Below are 22,545 nucleotides of genomic sequence, written 5' to 3'. Positions count from 1 at the left end.
ACACTTAGATTTGTGTAATAAACAAGCTAATGTGTCCTTCTGAGCTCAAATTCTCGGATTTAGGCAGCATTTGTTATATGCCAAATAAATAAGTTACGCAGCAATGATCGCATGCAACACGCTTTGAAAAGCTATGAGTCATTGTCTTGAGGGTCACGCTACAGTACATCTCCCAGCGGACCTCAAGTGACTGTGACAGATTAGAGTTTACACTGTAGTTTTCAACCTGCTGAGAGAGAATGAGTAGGTCTGCTTTTTAATGCGTTTCATTCTATTTTCCTGCAGGAGATGTAGTTTGGCTCCCATGCATGTTCTCTCTCTTTCATGACCGTACATACAGGTTTCCATGTTTTATGGGGACTTTCCAGACGTGATGATTTTTATATTGTACAAACCGTATATGCTATCCCGTCACCCTTAAACAAACCCATCACAGAAAACGTTCTGCATCTTTACATTTTTACATCTACGCACACACACACACACACACACACACGTTTGTTTTTGTGACATATTGGGACATTCCATAGTCGCAATGGTTTTTATACTTTATAAACCGTATTTTCTATCCCCCTACACTGCCCTTTTCCTTAAACCTACCCATCACAGGAAACATTCTGCATTTTTACTTTCTCAAAAAAACTCATCTTGTATGATTTATTAGCATTTTGAAAAATGGCCAATGTCCTCATATTTCACCCTCGCCTTGTAATATCTATGTCATACCCATGTCATTATCAAGCGGCAACCTCCCGCGATCTCTCTTGAAGCCAATACGGAAGGAATGTAAACTGTAATTCCTTAACTGGCCACTAGAGGCAGGCTCCAGAAGGAAGCAGAATCTCATTGAGCCCCATGTTAAAATTCTCAACTTTACAGCAGAAAAAAACATGCTTACAGTCTGGTACAAATTGTGGTTTTGGCCTATAAGGTTAATTTTGACCTTAATGACAACTGTGAGGGGGGTGATTTTTTTTTATAACTAATTTACGTTATATAAAGCCTTAAAGTTCTGCATAATTAAGGGTGTGGTTACAAGTGGATAGCCATTTATCTATCGTCTATAGTCATTGCGTCACCTTAGCTCCACGCACATCCCGCCTTTTTGCCCATTTTCTGTTATCCGGGAGTGACACGCGATGACTCGCTCGCAAGATGGCAACGCCCAGCTCGCCCCTACTTTAAGCTTCAGAGCAGCTTATCTGAATCCTATGGGTGACGTCACGGACACTACGTCCATATTTGTTTTACAGTCTATGGTCATTATACACGTTTCCTCATATTTTGTGCACACACACACACACACACACACTCACACACACACACACACACACACACACACACACACACACACACACACACACACACACACACACACACACACACACACACACACACACACACACACACACACACACACACACACACACACACACACACACACACACACAGTACAAGCTCTATATTCTATCCCCTTACACTAACTTTATCCCTAAACCTACCCGTCACACTAAACTTTTGCCATTTTTACATTTTCAAAAAAACTCATTCTGTATTATTTATAAGTTTGTTTTTGTGTAATGTGGGGACATTCCATTGGCGTAATGGCTTTTATACCTACAAACCGTATTTTCTATCCCCCTACACTGCCCCTGCCCCTAAACCTACCCATAACAGGAAACATTCTGCATTTTTACTTTATCAAAAAAAAAAAAAAAAAAAAAACCTCATCCTTTATGATTTATAAGCTTTTTGAGAAGTTGGGACCTCTCCTTGTAATACCTATGTCATACCTGTGTCATTATACACATTTTTGTCCTGATATTTTACAAAATCAAGCACACACACAATATATGTTATACACACAATATATGGTATACATATATTTAAAAATAAATAAATAATTCTATCAACAGATTGTACAAACTATGTCAGCCTCCACCTCCTGATGGCGACCCCTGAACCCATGTCTTCAGCAGATCTGGACCAGCCCTGGTTCAACATCAGTCCAAGTAAAGAGACTGTGTGGACGTCCAGCCCCGCTCCTGCTCAGAGGCATCTGTCACCTCTCAAGGGTTCACATCGTAATATCTATTGACTTTTGTCATAGCTTTTTAAAGGCACCATTCTTTTTTTTTCTTTTTTTTTTCATGCTTTGCTACGGCACATCTCATTCTAGACCGGAGATCAAACAAACAGGATGTCTGATCTCACAGCTGCTGTCAAGTCATTCACATCAATAGAGTGTCATTCACAATGTCTGTTTGAACATGTAAAATAATTTGCACAGTGCTTTGGTCTTGTATGTTAAGGCGTAACTGTTGCTTATAGTTCATTTTCGGGCACAGTATCCAAAAGCATCATTGCAACTTTTTTTTATTTCATCTATTCTCATATACATTTTTGACATGAAAAGTTTAGGTTTAGCTTCCACATTATTAGGTTTCTCAAATCTTAAAGGTTGTTTAGAGTTTATTAACACCATAGCACATTAAGCTACATGTTGCAGTTTCAGCACTGCAGTCTCAGTGAATCTAGAGTGACATACAGTACTGGAAATTTCATTCGACACAGTCATCAGTGTTATACGTTTATATTTGTCACATTTACATAGGTATATAAATGATTGTCTCGCCACATTTAAAATATTCAGTACTCAGGAGTTATTGTGTTACATGTTATATTAGTATTGCTTAAAATAACAAATTAATCAGTCATTACTATGCAATATTGAGAAACCGCTCTAAACAGGAATTGTTTATTAACTTCAATTTTGAGAAACAGATATTTTTTATGTTATACAATGCATCTTTGAATGATACATCCTCCTGATAAACGCAGCCGGAAGGGAACATAAATTCATGTGAAGATATTACTGTAAAAATGTTTTTAGTTAAAAAAAAACAGTTATTTATTTTGTCATAAAACTAACCCATTTTGAGATTTTCCAAATACATGTATCTTTTTAACCTGAAAGCCAGGTTAATTTCCCCATTACTACAAGAAATTGTAATGTCAAATTGTAATTCATTTTAAATAAAAATGTTTAAGAAAATGCCATCACATTTCTTCACTGTAAATATTTATGCAGAAGACTTAAACAGGGATTTTGATTTAAATTTTTGCTGTAAATCTGTCGCATGTCTCTCCGGTGAATGTATTTAGTCTGCATCTGACAGTATGTGCTGAGTGCAGACAAACTCCCAGCTGTTTAATGTGCTGTGCTATCATCCATCAAATGTGCAGCTGGTATCCGAACAGGTAAAGTCTTCAGGAATCTTACTAATGGCCTCTGCATGTAGGCAACTGTCTTTGACAAACATTGTTTACCTGTCATCATTTCCCTGCATGGGCTCACTGTCACTTTAAGTTAAGTTTTTATGGAGTAAATTGTTTCCAGATGTTCTGTAAAAATTTAAATGGTGTAAGTAATGGATTAAATTGCATCTTAAAAAATAAAAGTAATAGTTGTGGTCGAAATATAAGGCAAATGTAATTGCAATTTTATTTTACTAGGTAAATCAAAAGCATCCTAGACAATATCGTGCCTAACATAATGTTACTGACATCACCATATGCAGCAATGGGGAAGTGAGCTATTTGCTGTGATTGTGTGGGCACTTGCAACTCATTTGCCACTAATGGGAAGAATGAAAAAAGCTGTATGGTTAAATAATTTGTGCTACAAATCTGTGGGTTTATGATTACGAAAATACATTCAAATAATATAACTAACAGAATAACGGACAGCTTTTACTTAAAGGGATAGTAAACTCAATAATTACCCAATGATTTACGTCCCCTCAAGCCATCCTAGGTGTGTATGACATTCTTCTTTTAGGTGAATACAGTCTGAGTTATATTAAAAATGTCCTGGCTAATCAGAGCATTAATGGCAGTGGATGTGAGCCCAAAATGTAAAGCCCCAAAAAGTGCATTTGGGTGAACTAACCTTTTAAGTACAGTTACTAATTACATTTACTCAAATACTTTACAACACGTGTTGATAATATCCGTAAATAGAGGAAAGCTCATAATAAAACGATATTCAACATTTTCTTGGCTATTCGGAGATGGCGAGAACTGACATGTTAAATGTTGTAAAAGCGACTCAGAGACTGTTTATTGCTCAACAGGGGATTAAGGTATTTTATTGAAACAATAAATTGCCATATGTACAACACTTTGCTTTACAACCACATTATATTTAATATCAAATTAATTTAACTTACAGTGGACTGTTTTCCTCAACATTGCATGATTTGGGGCATGTGAGTCCCTGAACATAATGCATTATATGGGATACTCCTTAGCCTCAAATACCGCTTCAGGTACTATGGGTTTAGTGTGTATTAAAGAAACAGAGTTTTGGGATGTACAGAAATAAAAAGGGTATGTTTGGACTTATCAAACTCTGGGGGATACGGTGAATACGAAAAAGTCCCAAAAAGTCTGCGTGTTCTTTTAAAGGCACTTTGGCATTTTTAAGACATGGGACAGTCTTGAGCACTTACTTCCTGTTGCGAACATGCACTCTCAAGTAGCTCGCAAGTGTGGGTGTTTGGACAGTACTAGTCAAAGCAATTGTCAGTTGTGTCTTGCTCCTCCATGTTCACAAGAAGTTTCAGTCCTTTCAATATAAATGTCTTTACTACGAAGTGACTCACTCATAAAGACAAAGTCTTTCCCAGCATCTAATGGCGTATTAATGTAACTTCTATTGCTGTTCATGGTCAGGGACTATTTTTTCCAGCGGAAGGAATGGTTTTGGTAATTTAACTTCATGAAAGTTGCATTGATATGTGAATAAGCCATGGCTGGCTCTGCTTCGTGTCCTGCCTAACATTCACAATAGGCTTCATCACAGCCTCGTACCTTATTGCTTACAGCTACAGTAAAATCTTAAACTCAGCTTGAGATCCTTTCCATCTAAACTGGTTATATCTATTAAGCTAAGTGAATGTTTTATGAGCAGTAGGATAAATATTCATCCGACCACTCACGCAGAGCCGAGGCACAACCAAAACTATGTTATTCGGCAAAAATGCATGCAGTGCTTTTTTTTAACCGTACCTTTAAAAGTATAATGCAATGTAGAATTAAATGTTGCTTTTCTTATGTGGGCTATTTTACTGTACTATATACTCCTGAAACTTAAATAGGTAGGCAAGTGTTATGACACTTTCCCTGTGTAAACAACGAGGGCGGGTCTCTCAGACACTAACAGCCAATGAACATCGATCTGAGGTGTAATCTTTCTCATTGGCTTTGGGAAGAAGCCGTCGCCAGCTACTCTGCCGAGACCGGAGGAGGGATAGTCCCATCAGATAGTGACCAAACCCTGTTACTTTCAGCATGTGCTGCTGGAGCAGCAGACGAGCTCTCTCAGCGCTGGATGTCCGCTCACTTCCCGCTAGAGATCCGTCCGCAATCCCACACGTTTGAAGATGCTTGGCTATATTTAACGATATCCAAACCATTTGCTGTTTAATGCAACGCATTCTCATGGCGTCTGTACAGCAGTCAAGAATTCAGTCATACCTGGAGAAGAATAAAATCGGACCCTTGTTTGAGGTATGCTACAACTTTTTTCCCACAATAGATGTTCTTAAGGCACCTCGGGATTTTGCTGCATTGTAAATGAATAAAGCAGGAGCTACTTGTGTCTGCTCCGAACGCAGATTTAGATGGGAATTAGACAGAGTTAAATTGTAATTGAATGATGATAGGACAGGACATTTAAAGAGCATTTTATTTCATTTTATGTCGTTTGAATTGGGGAGTGTTAACGGGATGTTTGGTCTTATGAGTGCAAATAGCCTCCTTCATTCAACTTACCTTCATTAAATTCATTAAATTGTTGGAAACTAGAGATGCTGGACTTGGTTTGCTGCATTAAATCACGAAGCCCAGCGGAAAATTCAGCTCTCGTTATAGCCTACTCTATAGAAATCATCTGAAGTAACGTGATAGAAGATGTTTCTGCTGACTGGACGATTTCTAGCAGCCAGCCAAGCTGGTGCCATGTTTCTTCTATCAAGATTTTTTCATAAACATAGGCTATTTTGGAAAGCTAGGTACCATGCTTCCTTCTTAAGATGTTTCCATACATTTTTAATGCATAGCTAGTGTATGTCGACTTAATTAATGAATGCTGCACTGTAAATATATGGCCATACTGTACTGGAGACATAGGGATGCCAACTGTTTCAACAAATTGGAATGAATTACAAACAGTACATTCCTATCACACAAGACCTGTATGAAGTTGTAAGACTCTGTTTAGTTATTTTTAGGATTTACAGGACAAAACCAATTTTGAGGTAAAATGTAAAAAAAAACAAAAAACAAATTCTAACATTCTACTGTATAGTGGACACACAAATATTGCACAAAACGGGAGAGTAGGCTTATATTAAAACATTTTTTTTAATTATAAATTAGAATGCAACTATTATTCAATGTGCACATTTTAAAATACATGTTTTATTAGTGGTATATGAGGTATGTAACAGCAGCAATCTTTGTATTTGCCATTAATATACAGAGAATAATGTGTAGATTTTTTTGAAATGACTTGCATTAATAGCAGACATATATGGGAACATAATATTACATTTTGAGATGACAGCACAAAAACCAACTGAGTTACAGACTTTTAAATCAGATGTTACATTCCCCAGTCTCCTCTACTTTTGCACTGTCAGCAACATTGGGTAATCATGTGGTGGACTAAATAAAAACCTATAATTCGTGCAACAGATACTATTAGACTACGCATGGTGTCCATTATACTGTAGCTGACCACTATGTCTGAAACAACAGAAACTGGACACGCAGTCACCTTGAGAAAAATGAATGTTCTGCCCCACACCGTAATGAACCAAAATAGCGTTGTCATCCACCACCGCTATTACCTCCAGGAGGCATCTGTAGTAAGAGGGACAGTCTATACGAGTCAAACTGCTGATGTATCAACTGTCTTGTAGCGGGGACTGTGTGCATGGGCTGAATTTTAAACAGCAATAAAGCTAAAAGCAGCGCGTGTGTGACCTAGTACCATGGACAGCGGCGCCGCGCAGAGAGCTGCCACATGAACGCGTTTCCCCCGGGGGCGAGCACTGTGAGTGGGCTGTTGCGCGAGTGTCTGTCGTCGCCTTCTTCCTTTTTGACGCTTTTGAATTGTGTGAGTTAGTTTTAGAGTATTTCATATCTGAGAATTGTTTATGTGAAAGATTAGTCTGACAAGTCCTGCTAAATATGGCAACACTTTACAGTGTACACTTATGTTTGTATAGTTGAAAGTAGATTAGATCGGGGCTAGTTGTCACAGGGGCTGTTTTAAGTCAAAAGTCACACACAAAGGTGTAGTTTCTAAAACAGTGTTTATATTTTTTTAAAGTAGGGCCCATGTAAGTTTAAATTTAGCCTTAAATTAAATTATTTATTCATTTATTTATTTAAACTAAATGTTCAATATCATATTTTTGAAGGTAGGTTTTTACTGAAAGGTTCCCTGGACAAGTATTTTGAAGTATATTTTTCATAAATGTCAACCTTGATAAAATTGTCTCATGTTTTTATTGATACAATTCTTTAATTATAATATTTCTGACCAAATGTGGTTACCTTTATGTGGTTCGGGTCAAGGATGTAAGGAAGAAGGCGGGGTCGGCGTTACTGGGACTCGTCACTTTTATTACTCTTTTACTTTCAAACAAAACACGTGCTCGAGGGCACATCAACTCATTAAACTTCACACACAGGTTTCAACACTCTGCACTGCTATCTCTCTCCAGACAGGCTGCGCTCCGAGTCCCAGTCCAAACTCTCTCTCCCTCGTCTCTCTCTGCTGTGGCTTATAAGCCGTCTCTCCACGCCAACTACTGCAATCAGAGACAGGTGTTAGTCATTTGCACTTAACCCACTTACGCCCCGCTCGGCTCCGCCTCCTCTCTCCCTCTGCCGATCCCGCAAAACCACGCCTCCCCTGCCACATACCCCCACCGCCCGACTCAGGCCGGGGAGCCATCCGGCCTGCAGCCTCCCCCCCCCCCCTCCGGGAGAGGAAGTCAGCCACAGCCATCTGAGCACCCGGCCTGTGGACCACCTTGAATTTAAATGGCTGTAAAGCTAGATACCACCGGGTGATCCGCGCGTTGGTATCTTTCATGCGGTGGAGCCACTGCAGAGGGGCGTGGTCCGAACAGAGGGTGAACTCCCGCCCCAGGAGGTAGTAGCGAAGGGTGAGGACGGCCCACCTGATGGCTAAACATTCTTTCTCTATGGTGCTGTACACCGCCTCCCTCTTAGAGAGCTTACGGCTGATGTACAGCACCGGCCGTTCCTCACCCTCCACCTCCTGGGACAGGACGGCGCCCAACCCCCTGTCCGACGCGTCGGTCTGCAGAATAAAAGGGAGAGAAAAATTAGGAGCCTGTAAGAGCGGACCACCACACAGAGCAGCCTTTATCTGGGTAAAAGCCTGCTGGCACCGCTCCGTCCACTGAACCGTATCTGGTACCTCTTTTTTAGTTAGATCAGTCAGCGGGCTAGCGAGGTCCGAATAATTAGGCACAAACCGTCTATAATATCCCGCTAGCCCCAGGAACTGTCTAACCTCCTTTTTGGTCTTGGGTCTCGGAGAAGTCGCAACTGCCGCTGTCTTATCAATTTGGGGACGCACCTGCCCATGACCCAAGTGGAAGCCCAGATACTTTACTTCTACCCGCCCAATCGCACACTTCTTCGGGTTGGCGGTTAGCCCCGCCCTCCTCAGCGACTTCAGTACAGCACGCAGATGCTGCATATGGCGCTGCCAGTCCGTACTGTAGATGATAATGTCATCTAGATAGGCAGCGGCATATGCAGCGTGCGGCCGGAGAATCCTGTCCATCAGTCGCTGGAAGGTTGCTGGGGCCCCGAACAACCCGAACGGAAGCGTGACAAATTGGTGCAATCCGAACGGCGTGGTAAAAGCGGTCTTTTCTTTAGACATTGGAGACAAGGGGATCTGCCAATATCCCTTCGTTAAGTCCAGCGTCGAATAAAAGCGAGCGGTCCCTAGCCGATCAAGCAATTCGTCCACCCTTGGCATTGGATACGCATCGAATTTTGACACCGCGTTGACTTTCCGATAATCTACACAGAATCGCACGGAGCCGTCCGTTTTGGGCACCAAAACTATCGGGCTCGCCCAATCACTGTTAGATTCTTCTATTACCCCCATGTCCAGCATCGCCTCTAATTCGTCCTGCACTACCTTCTTTTTATGTTCCGGTAGTCTATATGGCCGACTGCGAACCACCACGCCCGGCTCCGTCTCAACGTGGTGTTGGATGAGGTCAGTCCGCCCCGGTAGGGGCGAGAACACGTCGGCAAACTCGGCCTGTAGCTGTTTCACGTCAGTGAGCTGCGAGGGTGAGAGGTGATCCCCCCCCGGGGCCAGAGCGAGAGAATGAGGCTTTTGGACCGCCTCCGGCCCGAGATCCTCCTCCCCGCCCACTACCGTCGCTAGCATCACTGACTCCGCCTCTGACCATTTTTTTAAGAGGTTGAGGTGGTAGATTTGACGTGCCCCGTCCCTATCTGACCGGCTCACCTCATAGTTGAGTTCTCCGACTCGCCGCGTGACCACAAAGGGTCCTTGCCACTTTGCGAGCAATTTCGAGCTGGACGTGGGCAGCAATACAAGCACTTTATCTCCCTGTGAAAATTGTCGCAGCTTCGCACCTCTGTTGTAGAGCTGTTTCTGTCTGTCCTGAGCCTGGAGCAAATTCTCCATGGATAGCCGCCCCAACGTGTGGAGTTTTGCTCTTAGGTCCAGGACATACTGAATTTCGTTCTTACTCGCTGAAGGCCCGTCCTCCCAAGCTTCTCTAAGGACGTCCAGCACCCCCCGCGGCTGGCGCCCATAGAGCAGCTCGAAGGGGGAAAACCCCGTGGAGGCTTGGGGGACCTCGCGAACAGCGAACAACAGAGGCTCAAGCCATTTATCCCAATTCTTGGCGTCTTCGTGAACGAACTTACGAATCATGGTTTTTAACGTGCGATTAAAACGTTCCACCAGACCATCTGTCTGTGGGTGATAGACGCTGGTACGGATCGCCTTAATGCCCAATAATTCGTATAGTTCGCGGATCGTCCGTGACATAAACGCCGTGCCTTGATCGGTGAGAATCTCTTTCGGGATTCCCACCCGGGAGATTAATGAAAACAGAGCGCTCGCCACACTTTTCGCCGAAATCGTGCGGAGAGGAACTGCTTCGGGATATCGCGTTGCGTAGTCCACGAGCACCAACGCAAAGCGATGTCCCCGTGCGGACCGTTCCAATGGCCCGATGAGGTCCATACCAATTCTTTCGAAGGGGGCCTGCATTAATGGGAGAGGGCACAACGGTGCTTTTGGGGTGGCCGGTGGGTTCACCAACTGACATTCCCGACAAGACGCACACCACCGGCGTACATTCTCGTGAATGCCCGGCCAAAAGAATCGGGCCATGAGACGGTTTAATGTGGCCGTTTGACCTAAATGCCCCGCCATTGGATTAGAATGAGCCGTCTGGAAAAGCATTTCCCGGCGGCTTTTTGGTATCAACAATTGCGTTGTATCTTGCTTTGACTGGGTGTCTTGGACCACCCGATACAAGCGGTTGTTTATTACTGAGAAGTACGGATAGGAGAGCGGTTGTTCAGGGTGGACGCGGTGGCCGTCGATGGAGCGGACCTGAGCAAAGGCATTTTTGAGCGTCTCGTCCCGGGACTGTTCCAAGGGAAAGTCATCGCGCTCTGAGAAGATGGGCGGACCCATTGCGCTCGGTTCCCCTGGAACTGCCCCCGGCGGTCCCGAATCCACCTCGCCCGCCTGCGCAACCGCTATCCTCCCACCTCCGTTCTTCCCCCAAGAGGCATCCACACATAAGTGCCCTAATAATTTATTAAACGCTGGCCAATTCGTCCCCAGAATTATGGGATGCCGGAGGCGCGGGTTAACTGCAACCTCAACACTATGCGTTTGACCCCTAAATTGGATATCCACGGGCACCAACGGATAGTCCACCACTTCCCCGTGCACACACCTCACCTTAACCATGCGGCTGTTATCCAATGCCCTAGGTGAAATCAGGCTTTGATGGATGGAGGTTTGGTTACACCCCGAATCCACCAAAGCCTGATAGGTACCCCCCTTGATACTCACGGGTATCTGGTACAGGCCAGCTTGATCGGGGGCGGCTTGTGGCGCGTCGGGGACCCGGACCAGCGTCCCCACCTCCATCATCGGACACCGATCAATAAAGTGTCCCGGGTCCCCACAGCGCCAACAAGCCGGCCCAGGCCTCCCCGCCGCCCTAGTGGCTGGAAGTGGGTCCAGCCCTTGGCGTGGAGAGAGGGACGGAGATAAGGACCCCGGGAAGGGATCGAGGCTCCCTCCTCCCCGGGCCGCCGGCCGGGGAGTCGCCGCTGTCTCGGCCGCGGGCCCCGTTCTCCACCTCGGCGCCGGCCGGGGCGGCACTCCAGCTCTGGACCTGGGAGCGGGGACAGGTTTAGAGAGAGACGGGGCGGGGTTAGGAGGAGAGAGAGAGAGAGAAGAGAGAGAGAGAGAAGCCGCTGGCAAGGGCTCGCCGACCCCGTGGCACGCCACCATCTGGTCTTCCGCCAACTGGATGGCCTGGTCCAGCGACGCCGGGCGGTGGCACTGGACCCACTGCGCGGTCTTCTTCGGAAGCCGCGCGACGAACTGCTCCAGCACCACGCGATCGATGATCCCCTCGGCGTCGCATTCTCCGGCCATCAGCCACTTGCGGCACGAGTCCCGGAGCTGGTGCGCGAAGATGAAGGGCCGGCCGGACTCTTCGAGCGCCAGTGTCCGGAACCGCTGGCGGTGCTGTTCCGGTGTCCGGCCGACCCGCTGCAGGATGGCGCGCTTGAGGTCGTCGTAGACCAGGAGGTTCTTGACTGGCAGTTGGTGGGCGGCTACCTGCGCCTCTCCCGATAGCAGGGGCAGGAGCCGCATTGGCCAGTCCTCCTTGGGCCAGTCCCGAGCGGCGGCGGACCTCTCGAAGAGGTCGATGAACGCCTCCGGGTCGTCCATCGGTCCCATCTTCGAGAGCGCGATGGTGGCGGCTGAGTCGCTGGTGGGTTTGGGACTGGCCTGAACCTCCCGGTCCATCCAGCTCCGGAACAGCTCGCGGTCCTCATGCTGGGCCTGGAGGAGCACCTCAAATCTTTTTTGCTGCTCCTCCCTGACGGCCCGCAGATCTTGATGAGTCTCCTGGTGGAGGCCCGCGAGCGATTGCACTAGGTCCGCAAGTGGGTGGCGGGATGGAGTTTCCATGGCGGCGTGCACACTTCTTCCTCCCGGGTTTCGGCACCAGTGTGGTTCGGGTCAAGGATGTAAGGAAGAAGGCGGGGTCGGCGTTACTGGGACTCGTCACTTTTATTACTCTTTTACTTTCAAACAAAACACGTGCTCGAGGGCACATCAACTCATTAAACTTCACACACAGGTTTCAACACTCTGCACTGCTATCTCTCTCCAGACAGGCTGCGCTCCGAGTCCCAGTCCAAACTCTCTCTCCCTCGTCTCTCTCTGCTGTGGCTTATAAGCCGTCTCTCCACGCCAACTACTGCAATCAGAGACAGGTGTTAGTCATTTGCACTTAACCCACTTACGCCCCGCTCGGCTCCGCCTCCTCTCTCCCTCTGCCGATCCCGCAAAACCACGCCTCCCCTGCCACACTTTACATATTTCTTTTTTTCATGATAAATCTTTTCATTTTATTTTATTATTTACTAGCTGTTTAAATTTAAACAACTTACCCAATATAGTGCAACAACATGCCCCCAACATTACTCTTTTTTTCTCGGGCATACACAGAGAAAAAGGTTGTCAAAATTGTACCTTTAGCGGTACAACAGCTTGTCGCTGCATGGGGCAGTACCTTTAAAATGACATTTGTACCTTTTTACTCTTAAAAGATGCTTTTATAGGCTACCTTACTACTATGAACCTTTTGGACCCCCTTTTATATTAGGTGGCCTTAACTACTATGTACTAAAATTTTAATTAATAATTTGATACAATGCACTTATGTTCCCTTGTGTACATGTTTTTTTTTCATTCTGCTTACAATTTAAAAAATACCTGCATGTAATTATATCTGTAATTCATTTCTGTAGTTACATTTGTAATTACCCAGTTGGCACTTCCCTTACACCTAACCCTACCCTTAAACTGACCCACACCACCACACCTGTCCCGAACTCTACCTGTATCCCACCTCAATATCAACAAAAGTGCTTTGCAATACAATTTGAACACAAATACATTGTACTTATTTTTTTGATGTAAGTACATAGTACTTAAGGCCACCTGATATCAATACCTTTTTTTTTTGGTAAAAAGGTACAAATATGTCATTTTAAGGGTACTGAGGGACAAGCTGTTGTACCCCTAAAGGTACAATTTTGACACCCTTTTTCTCTGTGTTGACTGAGTAAAAAGTGTGACAACTTGCCCCAGTCCTGCTTGTACGTTCAAAGTATTATACACAAATGCTGTTATGTAAATTTTAATTTGCACAGCACTTTATCCATTCACAAATATTATCCTATTAAACAAGGATGCCTGTTTTCTCTATCAGGGTATGCCTGTGTTATTTTATAATGTCACTGCAAACAACTGATATAGAGTCTCATTTGTTTGCACATCATAACTATTATCAGTATCTTTTTCCAGGTGTGTTTGCCCGGTGTATTTCCACTGTAAGCTGTAACTGTGCTCACAGTGAACCCGTCAGCAGAACAAAACAGACATACTGTAAGAAAAAAAAAAAGATACATTAACCTTGTTTGCTACTTTACCAGTTCTTGAAAAAAAACGAAGTTGACAAGAAAACCTAAATTGAGGTCACTATGAATGCAATATGCATGGAACTGGGGAATAAGACGGCAGCTGTAGCTGCTGCTCACCAAGGCACGGCAACACAGAACTGTAATATTTTATAGGTCAGTTTTTTTAATACATAAAAAATACATTTGCTTGCCGCAGAATTTGGCCACTTGCATGAATATTTATGCTATTTCCTCTTTTTAAACTGACTTATCACACTAACACATTCCGTGTCAGCCACAGCAAAGACAGAAGAACGATTTGTTAAGGTTTTTACATCCTTATAGTTTTACTTAAGTCCAGATAGAATAGGAGTCGACAGTTAACTGGCGATCGGCCCTCGGGCTGCTCAGAATTAATTAGGAAGTTTCCTGCAAAGAAAAAAAACATGGAAAAAATTTAATGGTGCGGGCAACACTTGCAGCATGCTTATATGACTTTGAATGAATATGATTAAATCCACCTGCACTAAATTAGGGCTTTGCTTATTTTAATTTTCCAGTAGAGTGATATATTGTGTGGGGAATGAAGATCGAGATAGCTGTGTTGATTAGTGTTAACTGTTTTGCCTGAGTGCATTTTTTCTGCATTCATTAGTGAAGATATCTTTTTTATTATTATTATTTAAACTAATTTACATCTTCTTGAGACTTTCCTTGAAGAACTATCTTCTAATGATGCCCAAGATTTATACTGAGAAATTATGATTTTTTGTTTTAGATTCTCTTTTATATATATGAGATATATGCTGTTTGTAGATAAATATTGAGGAGTATTTTCAGGTAATAACAAATCTTAGACTAAACTTAAAGACACAAAGACAGACGCGGACAGCAGAATTTATAGTCTCATAGGCAACTGCAGCGATTATCTGCTCCACTCATCTGTGACGAGAACAAGTTTGGGCCAGTAACAGGAAAACAGGCTATCAATAGCCAATCAAAGTGGCCCTCTCGCAGTGTAATGGATGGAGGCAGTGCAATAAAAGGAGTGAAATGTTTATAAAGCAGCAGCTTAATTGATCTCGGTTGTGAGAATTGTGCGTTCACCCACGAAATACACTGTAGATTGAGCAAACGGAGGTTTGATTAGCGTACAGTTACACGCCAGTGCATTCAGGCAATAAAACCACAGGCATCAACATTTCTGTATTCAGAATATATACAGTTAATATATTTTAATTCGGCCAGTATGTGTGTACTCAAATATTATTGTTATGGCTAGAGGTTTGATTTGTGGCTGTCACAGACAGTACTTGCACTTACTGAGCCACACAGTTTTATTTTTAGAAGATTCCTTTCTCTCATAGGGGAAGACATTTATTGACGGAGATCATGGCATGGATGATTCTTGATAGGGTCTGACTATTCTGTTACATCACAAGGGATGAAAATGCAAGATTTATGAGAACATTTTTGCTTTTGCAATAAGACTATCCCAATGCATTTCATCCAGAGTCAAGGATACACTTGCCCAGAGTGCATTGCTCTGTTCTAGAAAAGTCATTCAGTGTATAGAGCAATTTGTGTGGCTCAGTTTCTCCAGGGCCTCTCTGAAATAGTGTCAGCCTATGTTCACTGAACTCTAGGTGTGAAGGGACTGGGGGTTAAAGGTTGTTTGGTCATTTCTGCTTGTCCAGTTTCTCCATAGGTTGCGGCACTTGTGTCTTAAAACTGCAGTGTGCAACTAATTTCTGCACCACTTGCATCACCAAACGTGTATAGTATAGCCCGAATCTTGCTTACTTATGATACACGCTTAAATGTATCTACTTGCTCTTAATTTTGAGGTATAGTATAAGCAGGCGAAATGGGACGTATCATGTTTTTATGAGTAAGTCACTGAATGATTCACTCAACTGATTTGTTCAATAACACTAATTTATTCGGGAATGAAACCCCATGACTATGTAAGATGCAAATGTAGGTCTACGTTTTTTAATATCAACTTCTTATTTACTAAATTTTTGTAAACAATTGTACTGTTGGTCTCAATATCAGCCCTAGGCAATATTGCTGAATTATGGAAAAAATGCATTGAAAAAGTGAACAACAAATAAGTTTACATTTTATGTTAACCTTGGCAATTCTATGTGCTAGATTTCAACTTTTTCCTTCTAGAGAACTTACTTTTGAGGCTTAAATATTGTTGAGGTATAAGCAGCAAACTAGGATGTATCACATTTCATGTTTTTATGAGCAAGTCATAGAATTATTCACTCAACCTATTTTGTTCAATAACACTAATTCATTCGGGAATGGAACCCCACAACTGTGTAAAGATGCAAATGTAGGGCTTGTGTTGTTATATCATTTTTATTTATAAAAATATTAACTAATGTACTAAATTGTTCACATCACACAATCTTAGTCTGAATATCAGCACTTAGTGATATAAAATGCAATGCAAAAGTGAATAACAAACAAGTTTGCATTTTATGTGTTGACCATATAAATTCTTTGTGCTAGATATTTTGAGATACAACTGTCGTTATGAAGCTCCTCACTGTCCCACAAGTAACAAATTGAATGCTACATCAGCACACAGAAAATCCATAAAATCAATTGGGTGGAGAATCATCGCATTTCCTGATTGAAATTGAAAATGACACCCACCACAGGCAATTGAAAAATCAAGAACTGTTCAGTCAGGGTTGGTAAAATTGCCTTTTGTATATCAACATGATGAATAATAGAGGTGTATCAGAAATTTCAGCTAAAACATTGACGTGTCTGAGAGCCCAACTTAACGGGACATCGTTGATGCATGTGTGACAGCTAACTATTTTCTGTCATTCTATAGTCAACCTTTAAATGCAGCAAAAATGTGTAGGATGTCTAGGTCTTGTTAAGATGTTGCTAATTACAGCAGAGGGGCTACACACAGATCTGTACCCTGAGGAGTCTCACACACTCACAGCAGGGATAGAAAATGGAGAATAAGACAGAGAATTCCCCCACTCTCACTTGCCTTTATTTATAGAGGCTTCTTGGCGGTCTAGGTACTAATTAATGTTGTAGTGACCTGCAGACATCTGAGGTGTCTGTGCAGCGTGAGCTCCCCTCAAACGTCCTGAGGACGAGACAAGCTCACCTGACAATCTGAAATTGAATAAATACAATATTACATGAATCCCTTGATTAAATAATGCTGAGTGGAACATGTCTGAACATGTACTGTATTAAGAAATCTGATGCTATCTGGATAAAAATGTATGTGACTATTGTGTAGACCTTTGTTGAACACTGTAAAAAATCAAGTCAAATCTCTTATTGTGCAGTCTTGTCCATTATGAATTTAGATTTTTATTCAGCAACTTTTTGGGTAAAATAACAGTTAGGTGGTTTACTGTAAGTACTGCTGACATCCCTGCTTATGTGTAAAGAAAGTTTAATCATAGACTGCTCAGAAAGGTCGCTGTTGTAGCACTGTTGTTGATTTTTCACCAGGAAATCAAAATGGACAATTCTTATTTTTTATGGTATATTGCAGAGCTTATATATATATATATATATATATATATATATATATATATATATATATATATATATATATATATATATATGCACACGTCATAATTTTTACATGCATGTGCCCTGTAATCTTGAATCAAAATAAGTGCCCCCATTTTTTTAAAGCAATGTCTGTTCTCTTGTAGAAGCTACTGCTGCTCAAATTGCTCAATAATGCTGGTTCTCATAGAAGGTGTCAGACTACACAGTGCATCGCAGTTTGTTGCGTATGCGGCTGCATAGCCGCAGACCAGTCAGGGAGCCCAAGCTGACCCTTTTCCACCACCAAAAGTGCCAAGAGTGGGCACATGAGCATCAGAACTGGACCATGGAGCAATTGAAGAGGGTGGCCTGGTCTGATAAGTCACATTTTCTTTTACATCACGTGGATGGCCAGGTGTGTGTGTGTCACTTACCTGGGGAACACATGGCATACACTATGGAAAGTAGGAAAGCCGGTGGAGGCAGTGTGATGCTTTGGGCAATGTTCTGCTGAGAAACCTTGGGTCCTGCCATCCATGTGGATGTTACTTTGACCACGTACCACCTACCTAAGCGTTGTTTCTTGAATAGTTATTTCCCGGGTGGCTGTGGCCTCTTTCAGTAGGGTAATGCACCCTACCACAAAGCAAAAATGGTTCAGGAATGGTTTGAGGAGCACAATAACGAGTTTGAGGTGTTGACTTGGTCTCCATTTGTGAAGCCACAACACACACAGCCTTGAGGCGGATGGGCTACAACAGCAGAAGACCCCACCGGGTACCACTCATCTCCACTACAAATAGGAAAAAGAAGCTATAATTTGCAAAAGCTCACCAAAATTGGACAGTTGAAGACTGGAAAAAATGTTGCCTGGTCTGATGAGTCTTGATTTCTGTTGAGACATTCAGATGGTAGAGTCAGAATTTGGTGTAAACAGAATGAGAACATGGATCCATCATGCCTTGTTACCACTGTTCAGGCTGGTGGTGGTGGTGTAATGGCGTGGGAGATGTTTTCTTGGCACACTTTAGGCCCATTAGTGCCAATTGGGCATCGTTTAAATGCCACGGCCTACCTGAGCATTGTTTCTGACCATGTCAATCCATTGATGTCCACCATGTACCCATCCTCTGATGGCTACTTCCAGCAGGATAATGCACCATGTCACAAAGCTCGAATCATTTCAAATTGGTTTCTTGAACATGACAATGAGTTCACTGTACTAAAATGGCCCCCACAGTCACCAGATCTCAACCCAATAGAGCATCTTTGGGATGTGGTGGAACGGGAGCTTCGTGCCCTGGATGTGCATCTCACAAATCTCCATCAACTGCAAGATGCTATCCTATCAATACGGGCCAACATTTCTAAAGAATGCTTTCAGCACCTTGTTGAATCAATGCCACGTAGAATTAAGGCAGTTCTGAAGGCGAAAGGGGGTCAAACACAGTATTAGTATGGTCTTCCTAGTAATCCTTTAGGTGTGTGTATATATATATATATATATATAGTGAGGAAAATAAGTATTTGAACACCCTGCTATTTTGCAAGTTCTCCCTCATGGAGCGGTCTGAAATTGTCATTGTAGGTGCATGTTCACTGTGAGAGACATAATAAACTTTTTTTAAACTATTTGTTTGTATGATACAGCTGCAAATAAGTATTCGAACACCTGTCTATCAGCTAGAATTCTGACCCTTAAAGACCTGTTAGTCTGCCTTTAAAATGTCCACCTCCACTCCATTTATTATCCAAAATTAGATGCAACTGTTTGTCCAATGACCTGAAAAGAGCTGGGACCACCGTTTCCAAGGTTCCTGTGGGTAAAACACTAAGACGTCATGGTTTGAAATCATGGCACGGAAGGTTCCCCTGCTTAAACCAGCACATGTCCAGGCCCGTCTTAAGTTTGACAATGACCATTTGGATGATCCAGAGGAGTCATGGGAGAAAGTCATGTGGTCAGATGAGACCAAAATAGAACTTTTTGGTCATAATTCCACTAAACGTGTTTGGAGAAAGAAGAACGATGAGTACCATCCCAAGAACACCATCCCTACTGTGAAGCATGGGGGTGGTAGCATCATGCTTTGGGGTGTTTTTCTGCACATGGGACAGGGCAACTGCACTGTATTAAGGAGAGGATGACCGGGCCATGTATTGCAAGATTTTGGGGAACAACCACCTTCCCTCAGTTAGCGCATTGAAGATGGGTCGAGGCTGGGTCTTCCAACATGACAAGGACTCGAAGCACACAGCCAGGATAACCATGGAGTGGCTCTATAAGAATCATATCAAGGTTCTGGTGTGGCCTAGCCAGTCTCCAGACCTAAACCCAATAGAGGATCTATGGAGGGAGCTCAAACTCTGTGTTTCTCAGCGACAGGCCAGAAACCTGACGGATCTAGAGAAGATCTGTGTGGAGGAGTGGGCCAAAAACCCTCCTGCAGTGTGTGCAAACCTGGTGAAAATATACAGGAAACATTTGACCTCTGTAATTGCAAACAAAAGCTGCTGAACCAAATATTAACATTGATTTTCTCAGGTGTTCATATACTTATTTGCAGCTGTATTATACAAATAAATAGATAAAAAATCATACATTGTGATTTCTGGATTTTTTTTAATTTAGATTATGTCTCTTGACAATTGACCCTTTCAAGGAAAATAGCATGGTGTTCAAATACTTATTTTCCTCAATATATATGTTTTTCTATGTGTAGCTTTCTGATGCTATACCACTCCTTTCCTTTCCTCTTCCTCTTGTCTCAAGGGCTGGAATCCATCCAAAACTCTGTACCAGTCTTCAGTCAGTGTCACCCTGCTGTGACGTAAGGCATAAATGATGGAATCAGAGGAATAATGAGAGTGCAGCCTCTGGCATTGCTGAGCTTGGGTAAAAAAAAAAAAAACTTTAAAAAAAACATGTAACATGTATACGGTATATTCTCATGCTGTGTCTCAAAGACTTTATTGACAAAGGAGTGGAAAATCCAGGGAAAACATTCATTTAAATTCAAAACCAAGAAAGAGTATATAGCATTTTAACACAACTAATACTGAACAATTATCTAACTAAAACTAAGGGCTTATATACACAGCAAACAAAAAGCTAACGAGTTAATTACCAAGACACACCTGAACAGAAAAAATAAGTCAATCAGTAAATATGGAAACCAACAGGCAGGGAACTGAGGATGACAGAACTAAATAACAAGAAGGCTAACCTAGAAACTCAGAAAAACACCAGAACAGAAAAATAGATCTAAACACAAATAAACAAACTCAAAACGTGACATATATACAGCATGACCAACACTGGAAACATATGTAACTTATTTCATTCATATTGTGTCTAGACCAGCCATGGCTCGTCTGTAAGGGCAGGTGGATCTCCATCAAAATATTAATCCAAACATAGACCACAATAAGCTGAATTAATAATAAATAGTAAATGTGTTCAGCATTCTGCAATAAATATTTTTAGGATTTTCTAGACTATTTTAAGTCGTAAAGTGAGCAGGCAGGCATGTATTCATGATACTAAGCAGGGAGCCAATCCCGGAGCCCTCTCCAGCTCTAAAGCTCCCCACAAATTTACAATGTAAATGTGTGGTGAAATTTTCTAGCTGCCCCGCTTAGTTTTACGTGACATTACCTCACATAAACCTCGGTCCAGACCAAGACGATATTAGTCCACTAAAGCTATGTGTCTGCATCAGTTCAGTAGTTGGCATGTCTGTTCTTTCTATGTGGAGTAGCATATCAAATTAATGAAAGTATTCTATAAATCCTCCTTTATAAATCTTACGTGCTCATGTGAATAGCCTTTATGTACAGTAGTTCTGTTGTGTTTGCTTTATGTTTGTACTGAGAATAGACATGACAAATTGCAACATTCTAAAACAACATTTGGATGCAATAATACTACATTAAGACAATTCCGTGATGGCATTCTACGTGTTTTTGTGTGTAGTAAAGTCATCATTAGAGCGCCACCCTCAGGTTGAATAACGCAAGGACATTCGAATTTTGCCAAAAGTGTCTTGTGTTCAGTGATTAGGATATAAATCATATTCTAGCACCAAAAGACCCAGAATCTGGCCTACCTGAACTTACGAGGAGCCGCTATTGGTCCAGACAATGAGTCAGGAGACTTGATAATTAATTTTAAGGAATTGTTGCTTTTTTCCCCGAAGAGTTTATGGCAGTGACTCACACAGTCGGTATTAAACAGACAGTATCAGCTTCCATCATGACTCATGATAGTTAAGCCTAAAACACTAATGAACTCAGATGAAGAAAGACACTTAAAGGATGATAAAAGATCAAAATATATCTAGAAAATGTGTGTCAGCAAGAGCAAGGATAATATGCTTCTATAAAAAAACACATCTGAATGTTATTTTAACATTTAGCTGCAGTTTTACATTGTAAACAAATAACCCTTACTATTTATTTACAGCCTAAAACTGTCCAGCTGAATGTTTCTAGGTAACACTGTGTATATATATATATATATATATATTATACATACAGGTCCTTCTCAGAAAATTAGCATATGTGATAAAAGTTCATTATATTCCATAATGTAATGATAAAAAACAAACTTGCATATATTTTAGATTCATTGCACACCAACTGAAATATTTCAGGTCTTTTATTGTTTTAATACTGATGATTTTGGCATACAGCTCATGAAAACCCAAAATTCCTATCTAACAATTAGCATATCATGAAAAGGTTCTCTAAACGAGCTATTAACCTAATCATCTGAATCAGCTAATTAACTCTAAACACCTGCAAAAGATTCCTGAGGCTTTTAAAAAACCGCAATCATGGGTAAGACTGCTGAACTGACTGCTGTCCAGAAGGCCATCATTGACACCCTCAAGCGAGAGGGTAAGACACAGAAAGAAATTTCTGAACGAATAGGCTGTTCCCAGAGTGCTGTATCAAGGCACCTCAGTGGGAAGTCTGTGGGAAGGAAAAAGTGTGGCAAAAAACGCTGCACAACGAGAAGAGGTGACCGGACCCTGAGGAAGATTGTTGAGAAGGACCGATTCCAGACCTTGGGGGACCTGCGGAAGCAGTGGACTGAGTCTGGAGTAGAAACATCCAGAGCCACCGTGCACAGGCGTGTGCAGGAAATGGGCTACA

The 22,545-nt window shown here is 42.4% G+C and overlaps 3 protein-coding genes across 4 annotated transcripts in view; 2 read left to right on the top strand and 1 right to left on the bottom strand.

Annotated features, from left to right (window-relative positions):
* The window catches only part of prex2 (phosphatidylinositol-3,4,5-trisphosphate-dependent Rac exchange factor 2), a 207,234-nt gene extending 204,192 nt beyond the window's left edge, over window positions 1-3,042 (top strand). Inside the window, exon 40 of the mRNA XM_067434938.1 lies at window positions 1,917-3,042. Within this exon, the coding sequence (XP_067291039.1) occupies window positions 1,917-1,962 (46 nt within the window). The 3' untranslated portion in view covers window positions 1,963-3,042. The remainder of the gene's footprint in view (window positions 1-1,916) is intronic.
* A 2,243-nt stretch (window positions 3,043-5,285) lies between these two features.
* Window positions 5,286-22,545, top strand: part of c24h8orf34 (chromosome 24 C8orf34 homolog) — a 122,158-nt gene continuing 104,898 nt past the window's right edge. The window contains exon 1 of one of the 2 annotated variants that reach the window (XM_067435336.1): window positions 5,286-5,574. In XM_067435336.1, the coding sequence (XP_067291437.1) occupies window positions 5,491-5,574 (84 nt within the window). In that variant the 5' untranslated portion in view covers window positions 5,286-5,490. The remainder of the gene's footprint in view (window positions 5,575-22,545) is intronic. The other variant, XM_067435335.1, reaches the window with a different exon arrangement.
* On the bottom strand, window positions 7,643-12,334 carry LOC137064262 (putative SCAN domain-containing protein SCAND2P). Its single transcript, XM_067435636.1, has 2 exons — window positions 11,198-12,334; window positions 7,643-7,886 (listed from the first exon to the last, which is right to left on the bottom strand). Exons 1-2 carry the CDS (start codon window positions 12,332-12,334, stop codon window positions 7,884-7,886), a joined length of 1,140 nt encoding a protein of 379 aa, XP_067291737.1. The 3' UTR covers window positions 7,643-7,883.

This window comes from Pseudorasbora parva, chromosome 24 (assembly GCF_024679245.1).
Source record: "Pseudorasbora parva isolate DD20220531a chromosome 24, ASM2467924v1, whole genome shotgun sequence".
Taxonomy (NCBI): domain Eukaryota; kingdom Metazoa; phylum Chordata; class Actinopteri; order Cypriniformes; family Gobionidae; genus Pseudorasbora; species Pseudorasbora parva.
This window is presented reverse-complemented; position numbering and strand designations above follow the sequence as displayed.